Raw genomic sequence first — 11891 nt, forward strand, 5'->3', positions numbered from 1 at the left:
GATTGTAGTAAATTACAATAACAAGTATACACATTTGTTAACAAGAAACCCCATTTAACATGTTTAAAATTACATATCGCAATATCCCACACATTGTTCCATAAATTTCATATCAAACTCAAATATGATCTATATGATACAGAAACTATTACGTTGTAATATATATATAATATATATCGTGCAATTGATATAAATTAAAATGTGTATTACCTTATTTATTTTTTCTGCATTTTGAGATGATTTCTTCGAACGCATACAACAAATACTAATGCATATTCCGATGCCTAAAATGATAACTCCTCCAACTGCACCGATACCAATCAAAAGAGGCTCTGTAAATAAACAATATCAAATTCACTAAACAGTTATCATGAAATCAAGCATGGAAGGTTATGGAGACGAGGCCCTGTAAAACAAAGTTCAGCGAAATTCTAATCATAGTATTAAATATAGCTTTTTATGGAAACAGTCAAATCTGCAAAAATACAAAATGATAACGGTTTTCTTTATAACATGATAGTTAAATTTAGGATTAAAGGATAATTTTACGTGTTTTCAAATTACTAGTCGTACATATGTGGGAGACACATATTAGTACATTGGAATAATTTATAAACCTATTTGTAACTCTCCGAGTATTGTATTAACGCATTTTTTCTTAAAATAAAGTCATATACCAAGCTTTTTGTAAAGTTAATTGTTCTGATACATCGTATTCCTACAAAGTCGTCCTCATTTATCAGAAAATGACACAGCTTAAATAAAAATACAAAACCTAAAATAAGCAGAAAACAGCTTTTACATCATACCTAAATTATCCATTGTTTCTACTGACTGTGTTGTGCTTTGAGTTGTCCCATCTGGAGGCGACGTAATTCCATAAGTTGTTTTTGCTAAATCAATGAAAAGTGATATGTGCTAAAAGCAGTATTGGGATAATCATGTCATTTGCATATATTTCAATCATCATGGAAATGATCTGTAAATTGTTGACAATGCAATTTGATCCAACGATTAAATATATAAAATATATATAGGGAGACAGAACAGTATCCTTGACACATTTATATATTTTTGATCAATCAAATGATACAAATTCAAATATATCACCCTCTCCCAAGAAGATAGCTGACATAAAATTTATTTGGCTTAGGGTATCTTTCTGTTATACAGCTCTGTGTGCGTTTATGTTATTATTTATTCCTGGTTTCATTAGTTTCAAATCTAAATGCTCGAGGTTAAGAATTCATGCTGAAGGTCGCTTTAGTCCTACATGTACTTGATTGAGTATGATTTTCATTTCATTTTTCTTTAATTTCAAGTGAGTTAGCAAATTTCGTTATATCAACAGAAATATTCGCTAACTAAACAAGATCTCCGACCACATGTGGTCAGTACAACAAATACAGAAATAAATTAGAGTAATGCTTCATACTTTATACCTATGCTCATGAACAGCTTACCTATAACTTCTTCGACAACAATTTGGTCTGTGTTGATCAATTTGATAAGGTCAAAATCTGGTGAAGGATTTGATTTGATCTTTTCCACTGCTTGTTTTGTAATATTTGTTATAGTTGTTTCGGATTCTGTTGTTCCTGGTTTTAACTCTATTATATAATCCGCAATAACACTGCCATTCCTAGATAAAAAACAATTTGAAGGTTATGACAGTTTTACAATTTTAGTGACATATAATAAACAATAAGGAATTATCAATTTTATTGAAAACCGATGTTATTTCACAAAAGCTTGCGTTAGCCATACTATTTAGTTGACCCGTATATTTTTTTTACACACAGTTATGACACAAACAGTTCTGATAAAAATGGTCTATGTGTGTACAGTTTCAATATCAAAATCTTCGCCATACGTAAAACATTCGCCTTTTAAACGATAAGCAAAAGCAGATATGCAAAACACCAACGCTAACATCGATGAGAGAATACCAAAACAAGCTAAAAGATATATACAAACAGGCAAACAATAGTTTAACATTGGAAAGAAAATTTAACATGTTGCAACACCAACCCCGCCCTCTCCTGCAGATGAATGAAGATGCTCTAGAATTATGTGACTTTACGTGTTTTTATTTTAACCAATTTTATAGGATAATGCAGTGATTTGTTGCAATAAGTAACGTCGTAAACATGATCAATTAGGAACGAAGTATTTACTTATCATTTATATTATTCACTGCACAAACTACATGTGTGAAATAAGCTCTTTGCAATATCTGCACGCTAAAATATGAAATGGTGACATACATTATAATTTAATATTGGAGAGATACATTTTGTCAAGTATGTCTGACAGACATCTATATATTAACTCGACATGCATGTACAACTTGCCTCAATCTTTTGTATGTGCAAATGTGTCAAAAGAGGGACGAAAGACACCAAAGGGACAGTCAAACTCGTAAATCTAAAACAAACTGACAACGCCATGGCTAAAAATGAAAAAGACAAACAGAAAAACAATAGTACACATGACACAACATAGAAAACTAACGAATAAACAACACGAACCCCACCAAAAACTAGGGGTGACCTCAGGTGCTTCGGAAGGGTAAGCAGTTCCTGCTCCACATGCGGCACCCGTCGTGTTGCTTATGTGATTATAAATCCGGTAAATATATCAAAATAGGAATCAAGTACAAATTGCCTAAATTCAGTTATGTAGAAGTAATATCAGCAATATGTTACTTACCTAAATCCAGTTATTGTCACATTCTGAATAGCGTCTTTTATTGTTGTATTTTCATACATATTCATAAGCTGTAAAAATTTAAATAAACATACATTTTCCTACTCATCTGAAAGTCTGAAAATTTTCTGAGAGAAACAAGCGAAAGATTTTTTTTGATACCAAATTGACGTAAATCAATCACTGAACTGTTTTCGAGACTGGACTTTTTAATCCAATTGAAAAGGGTAATGCGTTTCCTTATGTGTTATGAAGAGAGATACCTGAGCTCACATAGAAGTAAAGATATAACATGCAATGATTTTTCCTCCATTGTATTACATCACCTAAACAATATTTTCCTAATAAAATTTATATAACTATTCACCTGCAACTCCGTGTTTCTGTTTTTCTGATTCGTACCGATGAGTGTTTTGTAAACTAAACGCGCGTCTGTCGTGAAACATGTTTATCAATACCTCTGCACCAGGTTTATCATACTCTTGATAATGGATTCGAGCGTCACTGATGAGTCTTTTGTTAACGAAACGCGCATCTGGCGTATATACAAAATGTGGTCCTGGTATCTATGATGAGTTTAGTTGCACCAAGTTTATCATACTCTTGATAATGCCGCAGTACATCAAAAAATTATTACAGCAGAAGCTGGCTAGGTATATTTTGTGTTTAGGAAAAAGCTGTTTTGTTCTGAAGCGTCTACCAGTTAATTGGTGTGTATGTCTAGTACAGTCTTTATGAAACTTACCTGTTTAGTAAAGTTTTTCTGTAAGTCTAAATATTCTGTGCTAGAGGTGTTAGCATATTCTGGATTCCACGTTTTATCCATTGACACAGAAGCTTCAAACTGTCCTGAAAGAAAATGTTAATAACATAAATAGCATGTTGTTTTTTTGGTATTTCGTAGTTCATATTTATATAAAAAGATGTACATTTTGTATGATATAAAAAAGGAGATTTGGTCGGATTGCTAATGAGGCAACTCTTCACTAGAGACCAAATGACACAATTTTCTGTCATGGGTGATAATTTGGAAGTCATATGAAATGCAGGAACAGAAAAAGTTTCTTGTTAGTATAATACACTTTAAACATTAATTTACAATTAAATAACTGTTTTCGTTATTCTACAGCATCGTAATCATCTCTTGTGTGATTAAGTGTGGTGTATGTAGATCAATCTTCGAGGTACTGTGTAAACTTTTGTGGACTGTTTTGTCATTTTGCTTTCAAATGATATTTTCTGTCTTTCTGTTGCTTCAAATTGTAAAATCCCCCCCTGGTATATTCCCCCGTCTGTTTTGTATCATTTACTTACTTGACGTATCAAATAATCCTGATGACGAAGTTGATAATGGTCCTAAAGTAGTTGTAAGTAAATCTGTGGTAGTGTCTGACTCAGTAGTTGTTGGATGTTCTGTTGTAGTAATTGATTCAATAGTTGTTTGAGTTTTTGTTGCAGTTGTTTGTGGCCTTGTTGTTATAAATGGTTCGGGTGGTTTTAGAGGTTCTGTTGTAGTAACTGATTCAGTACTTGGTAGTGGCTTAGTTGTTGTAACTGGTTCAATTGTTGTTAGAGTATCTTGTGTAGTTTGTGAATTAGAGGATGTAACAGGTACTCTTGTAGTTACTGATTTTGTAGTTGTTTGTGGTTGGGTTGTCATAATTGATCCAGGAGATGTTTGAGGGAATGTTTCTGTAGTTGTTATCGTCTTTGCTGAAGTGAATGATTCAGGTTCTTGTGTAATTACCGACTTAGAGGATGTTAGAGGTTCTGTTTTTCTTGTTGTTAGAAGCTTATTTGTGGTAACCGACTCTGCAGTTGTTGTAGTTACTGATGTTGTAGTTGTTTGTGGCTGAGTTGTTATAACTGCTTCGGGAGTTGTTAGAGGTTCTGTTGTAGTTACTGATTTTGTAGATGTTTGTGGGTGTGTTGTAACAACTGATTCAAGAGTTGGCGGATGTTCTGTTGTAGAACCTGCATTTTTAGTTGTTAATAGTTCTGTTGTAGCTAATGATTCAGTTGATATCAAAGGCTCCGTTGTAGTAACTGATTCGGTTGTTGTCCCAGGCTCTATTGTAGTAACTGATTCAGTTGTTGGCACAGGCTCTGGTGTAGCTACTGCTTTATTTGTTGTCACATGCTCTGGTGTAGTAGCCAATTCAGTTTGTGTCGCATGCTCTGTTGAAGTAACTGAGTCGGTTATTTTTACAGCCTCTGTGGTGGTAACTGATTCGGTTGCTGTCAAAGGCTGTGAATTATTGACATATTCAGTTGTTGTCAAAGTCTCTGTTGTAGTAACTGGTTCTTTTGTTGTCACAGCCTCTGTGGTTGTAACTGATTCAGTTGTTGTCAGAGGTTCTGTTTTAGTAACGGATTCAGTTGTTGTCAGAGGCTCTGTTGTTGTGAAAGATTCAGTTGTTGTCCGAGGCTCTCTTGTTGTGACAGTTTCAGTTGTAGTCAGAGGCTTTGTTGTTGTGACAGAATCAGTTGTTGTCCGAGGCTCTGTTGTTGTGACAGATTCAATTGTTGTCAGATGCTCTGTTGTTGTAACAGATTCAGTTGTTGTCAGAGGCTTTGTTGTTGTGATAGATTCAGTTGTTGTCAGAGGTTTTGTTGTTGTGACAGATTCAGTTATGGTCAGAAGCTTTGTTGTTGTGACAGATTCAGTTGTTGTCAGAGGCTTTGTTGTTGTGACAGATTCTGTTGTAGTAACTGATTTAGTTGTTGTCAGAGGTTCTGGTGTTGTAAATGATTCTGTTGTCGTTAAATAATCAGTTGTAGTCGGTAATTTAGTTGTTGTTGTTTTGGCTTCTGTTGTTACTGCAATTGATGTTGTTTCAGGGTTACACGATGCGCAACATAGCTGTTGTACTTGTGTACTATCACAATTGTGAGGACCCAAAATGTACATCTGAGCACAAGTCCACCCAACATTATTAAATACCACTCCTTTTCTGTCGCCGTATAAACAGTTTTCTGATTATGAAATAAAATATAAAAGTAAATTAAAAACATGCTTATTCTTTTCTGATATTAAAATGGTGTATTGCAGTTATTATTGATATCATAAACAGTACTTCACTTGCAAAGTTTAATATTAAGTTTTATTTTTTTTCGTGATAATTTGTGTCTTTTTAACTCGTAAAATTTAATGCTCCTTCAGTATATTTTTTTAATTACTTGATCATCATTATTATTATTATTATTATTATAATTATTTAATATCTCATTTGACCAAAAATATCACTTGGTGTAAATTAACCAATTATCAGAATTGACGAACAGACGCCATTGATGCCTGGATTTGTATTTCAATACAACAAATAACAAACACTGATTTTGTTTGGATATTGAATTGTCATGGCAACATTTAATCAAAATTCATTCATAAAACAAAAACAACTGTTACAACAACAGTACACAACCAAAATATTTGTCAATCAATAAAATGTTGATGACGATTGAACTAATCATTCTATCACAGCTAGGCGATCCAAAGCTGGTGTACTGAAGGGCGGTCCATTCAGCAATATTTCAGAATTAGCAGCTGGGCTATCCATAGTCTGCATAAAATGAAGTAAATTTCGCTCCAGTTGTGTGACTGCTTCAGCATGTTACCATGACGGATATGTGTTTGAAGACTGGAGCATCTGAAAAATAAATAAAACCAGCAGCAAACAAAGTTCAATTCTTAAGGGTGGGAGAGGATGGGTCTTAATTTTTTAACGTCCTCTCCGTTCGGTTTTCAAGGTAAAAGAGACCGTTAAATTGCACGGACTTTTACTACTCGGCTGTCACATGCTCAAATTAGCATAATAAGGGTAAAGGACAACTCGATTTGTCGAGTCTCAATACATGTATATGTTAATTCAATAAATTAATTTAATTTTCATTTAATTAAATTCTATTATTGAATATCTCATTTGACCAAAAATATCACTTGGTGTAAATTAACCAATTATCAGAATTGACGAACAGACGCCATTGATGCCTTGATTTGTATTTCAGTACAACAAATAACAAACACTGATTTTGTTTGGATATTGAATTGTCATGGCAACATTTAATCAAAATTCATTCATAAAACAACAACAACTGTTACAACAACAGTACACAACCAAAATATTTGTCAATCAATAAAATGTTGATGACGATTGAACTGATCATTGTAACACAGCTGGGCGATCCAAAGCTGGTGTACTGAAGGGCGGTCCATTCAGCAATATTTCAGAATTAGCAGCTGGGCTATCCATAGTCTGCATAAAATGAAGTAAATTTCGCCAAAATTATCATTCGGACTTTAGTACAGAATGATAATCCGCCACAAAATTTACCCATGACAATTCAGTTATTTCCAATTCTACAATCAACTTTTCAACAACATTTAAACAATCAAAATAATAAAAGATATTGCGAATTCATCATTTATATAACAACCAAATTTTATAAAATACATGTATTTTCATCCATTATCAGTATGAACTGTGTTTATTTTAAACTAGAGGTGATCGTGAGGAAATACAACACAATGTGGATACTTTATGAATGTTTCTATTGCTGACTGAATTTGATTCAAGAAAGTATCATTTCCAATAAATGATAGATGTACTCCATCGTCAGAATATAGCGCAGGATGACGATCATCAAAATCTGGATATTTGATAACGTATCCTCCATGTTTGAGTATATAAGATATTACTCCCCTATTTATTCTCTTTCTTGTAACTTCCATGGCATGGTCATCACTTGAGTAACGCCATGAACGCCTGGGAAGAATGCTTGACCATATAAGAGAACAATTTGGGAGCATGCGAGACAGAATTGCTATTGTAAATTTAATGTGATATAGCAGAGCACCACATGGTACATTTCCTATGTCATTCCCACCACAATGCAATATCAACGCATGTGGAATTTTGTTGCAACAATTAATGATGCTGTTAACTGTGCCAATAACATCGTCCCATTTCATACCAGATTTGCCTGCCCATCCCAAAAAACAATTATTATTTTTCAAAAACCTAAATTACTATCTGAAGGTCTGTTCTCCGAGTGATCATGAGCACTGCATATTATTGAAGAACCAATAATCCATATTTCATTACTAAGACAAGCTGAAATTATAAGTTATTTGGTTAGCTCAATTCTTATATAACGTTTAAAGGATGCAGATTTCCAACGACCTAAAGTCATAATTTCTTCATCAGTATGACCGTTCATAGCAAAATGTGTAGCTGCTCCTATTCGAAATGAATGCGTGTTGTACTCATTTGGAATACAATCAATAAATTTCATGGTCTTGCATAGTACACTAGAAAACTGATATCGTGTTACACCGGTTTTGTTAAAATGACAAAAAAGTGGTCTATTGTTTTGGTGTTTGATTGAAATAAAGTTTAATAACAATCTCACCGGGCAAATATCTACTTGATTAAATCGTTCAACTGTTAATGTTGTAGATAAACTTTTTTGGTCTGTTTTCGAAAAGGGAATTGTTTATATATGCAGATTATGAATGATGTGAAACATTGACATCATCATTGTTAATGACATGTTGCGTATTTCTATCAATTGTAATTTCACCGATTCTCAAAAATGCAAAAAATGCTAATGAAAACATGGATCTAAATAACGTACATTCATATACTGAAGAACAGACAAATTGCAACGAGTTTATTAATCGAGCTAATATTTCTAAAGATATAGGTTTGCGATTATCCACTACGCCATATAATTTGTCCATTCCTTTCAACATTTTTTGTATAATGAACGATGAAGTCAAATCAGTGAGCTCATTTATTCGTAAATAATAGCTTAAACCTGACAAGTACACCTTAACCGTTGCAGGGGCATATCCTAATTTTGATAAATAAGCAACATAATTTACTAAATGCGAAATACTGGGCGGCCATGTATTTCCTAAACCTTCTTTTAATCTAAATGAAACAAATGAAGTCAGTCCATTGTTATACATTTTCCATGTATTCTGAGAATTCGATGCGTCCAATAACTTTGCTATTTCTGGTCTAAAATGTTCCAAAATTCCTCCGGAATTGTAGCTGGATGTGTATCTGCTGTTAGAGCCAGACTTTTGAATTTCTGAAATTTTTTACGAGAAATACAATCCGCAATTATATTTGTATAACCAGGAATGAACTGTGCCTTAATGTGAAAATTGCCTAATAATGACCAATATACTATGTGTCTAACAAGGTTCATAATTCGTATAGATTTTGACGTCTTCTTATTTAAAATTTCAACCACGGCATTATTATCCGAATTAAATAAAATTTTCCTTTTTTGAAAAAGGTTACCCCATAAGTAAACAGATAGTGCAATAGGTATCATTTCTAAATATGATATATCCCTGAGAACTTCAGTACCAGACCATTCTACAGGCCATTTAAGAAAAGCCCATTTACCTTGGACATAGCAGCCAGACCCTTTTGTTGAACCACCAGCGCTTTCAGTAAATAGTTGTAAAACTGAATTTGAAGTCCAATCAATGTCGAGCATGTAACTAATACCGTTAAATTTGTCTAAAAACAATTCCCATACCAACAAGTCTTGATACATGCCTTCTGTGATTCTGACATAATGATGTGGTTTCTTTGCATGACTACTTGCCAAATAAATTCGTCTGCTAAATGCTCTGCCTGCAGGTAGAACTTTTGCACAAAAAGCTAATGACCCACACAAAGATTGTAGGTCCCTTAAAGTTATCTTTTTCCTACCCAATACCCATTTAATGTTTTACTTTAACTCCAATACTTTGTCCTCCGGAATTTGTATTAGCATTTTTTCTGTGTCTATAAGCAAACCTAGATAACTAAGTTTTGTTGTTGGGCCTTCTGTTTTTTCATGAGCAATTGGGACTCCAAGACGACAACATACTCTATCAAAACTATTCATCAGATTTTTACAACCTTCAGTTTTACTTTTACCAGCAAATAAAAAATCATCCAAATAATGATCAAGATTATCTGAATTGGACTTATTCATGACAGCCCATTGAATGAAAGTTGAAAATTTTTCGAATAAGCAATTTGATTCTGAGTACCCCATCGGCAATGATTTATCTATGAAATAATATTCATTGAGTTTAAACCCTAATAGATCAAAGTCCCCTAGATAAATTTTTAACAATCTGAAGGCGGATTTAATGTTCTTTTTTCCAATTTCAACATTTGAACCCAATCTTTTATTCATATCAATAGCATTGTCAAAAGACGAATACTTTACTGTAGTAAATTTTTCATCAATAAAGTCGTTTATACTCAAATTTGGCGGAAAAGATAAGTGCGTAATCAATCTAAATCCATCCGTTTTCTTAGGAATTACACCTATAGGCGAACACCTTAGATTAGATATAGGTCTAGTCAAAAAGGACCAGCTATGCGACCATTTTTTACTTCACTCATGACTTTTTCCCATGCCACCCCAGGATTTTGGATGACTGAATGTAATTTTTTTGATTCAATCCTACATCGGGGTCCAAAATAATTTAACCGAAACCTTCAGAAAATCTCTTGCATAATATCATTGCATCATGTTGATTTGGGTAATTGAAAAGAAGTTTATTTAATTCTGTGATATTAATCGGAGTAAAGCCAAGACACCACATGTCCAACGGATTAATTAAAGATTCTGAAAAATATAAAATTTAATTGTTAAATGTTTGTGGTGCGGCCATTCGAAGGGCAGGGAATCTGCTTCCTCGAAGTCTAAATCCTTGATTCGAATTTGCTCCTCTTTGAAAATGTGTTTGACTTTTAGGTGCAAAATGTCTAGCAACTCTTGTTGTATTTTGATATGTGCCTCGGGCTGCATTTTGAGAACGAGCATATGCCTGGTTGCTATTTACTTGTTGACAGCCAGCAAAAGGGTGGGCCATTCCGCATTTCATACATAAATGGGTGTAAAAACAATTTTGACGATTACAAGCTCCCTTAAAATTATAATCATAGCATGGTCGATTACCTATACTTGTCTGTTGAATTGTATTACCCTCCGGTTCCCCATTAGATATGACGGTGTACCATAAAATGCCATCAACGGAAGACCAAGATCTTGTAGGATTATTTGCCATTTTTAATCGAAATTGCTGGTCATAACAATAAATCTTCTCAAAAGACACTTGTGTACCTCTAATGATTGACATATAAGTGGTCAATTCACTAGCTAAATTTGTTAAACGTTGAATAAATATTTTCATATAATTTATAAATGCATCAGTCCATGACTCAATGTTTTGAATAGATTTAACTATGCTGTTTTTGTTTGATGTAATTACAAAGGAACCAGCTGCATTATCATAACTTATAACATTCTGAGGTCTGTCAACTTGACTAATACAATTTTGATAAAGAAGTAATGACAAATCTATAAATTCTCTATTCCATATTTTTTCTTTCAAATTTTGAGATACGTAAACATCACATTCTGACTGATTAGGTATAAGCATAGGATCATTATTTATCTCACCATTTTGATTAGGCATTGGCACAGGAGCTGGTATTTCAACTTGCGCAAATGGCGCTTGTACGTGCATTGCTGGTGTTACGGGACCTTGCAAGGCAGGTTGTCTTTCAATTGGCAAAGGAGCCTGGATTTGTAGAGGAAGAGGTGCTTGTACTTGTACTTCACCAACAATTTGCCCCACATTTTGATTTCTTGGTGCAGCAACTGCACGGTTTCTCCTTCCGCGTCGTCTCTCTGGTGGTTGCGCTTCAACAACGGGCACTCGTGCGCGCCCATTCCCATTTCTTCGTCGACCAATTCTAGGCATTTGTATAAACGAAATAGGTTAAAAATTGAAGTACTTACTAACATCACATAGCTAGTATTTTGTCTTTTAATTTGATTTATTTTTGTAACAGTTTCAATGCATCGACTTCAATGTCAATTTTTATTCATATCTATCAACTCAATCATTTGAGCTTAAATCAATTCCTTTGATTGTCTCTTATCTAATTATTTTTTATTTATTTATTATTTTTTTTTACCGGTACATGTATATCACGAATTGTGATATGTAAAATATATAATTTATTTATGATTAATTTAACCTGTAAACATGCACCTACCTGTCTCTACGAATTATAACAGGTATTCTTTAACATGCTGCATCAATGATAAAATAAACTGTGAAATTAAACATGTTTAGGCAATGCATGTACTAA

At 33.5% G+C, this 11891-nt stretch overlaps 1 protein-coding gene across 1 annotated transcript; it reads right to left on the bottom strand.

Annotated features, from left to right (window-relative positions):
* On the bottom strand, window positions 1–11891 carry LOC134694290 (mucin-5AC-like). The gene is made up of 8 exons (XM_063555296.1): window positions 11194–11891; window positions 7740–7823; window positions 4024–5685; window positions 3455–3558; window positions 2713–2780; window positions 1464–1642; window positions 810–893; window positions 1–332 (listed from the first exon to the last, which is right to left on the bottom strand). The coding sequence occupies exons 1-8, from the start codon at window positions 11495–11497 to the stop codon at window positions 130–132; spliced, it is 2688 nt and encodes an 895-aa protein (XP_063411366.1). The 5' UTR covers window positions 11498–11891; the 3' UTR covers window positions 1–129.

This window comes from Mytilus trossulus, chromosome 13 (assembly GCF_036588685.1).
Source record: "Mytilus trossulus isolate FHL-02 chromosome 13, PNRI_Mtr1.1.1.hap1, whole genome shotgun sequence".
NCBI lineage: Eukaryota > Metazoa > Mollusca > Bivalvia > Mytilida > Mytilidae > Mytilus > Mytilus trossulus.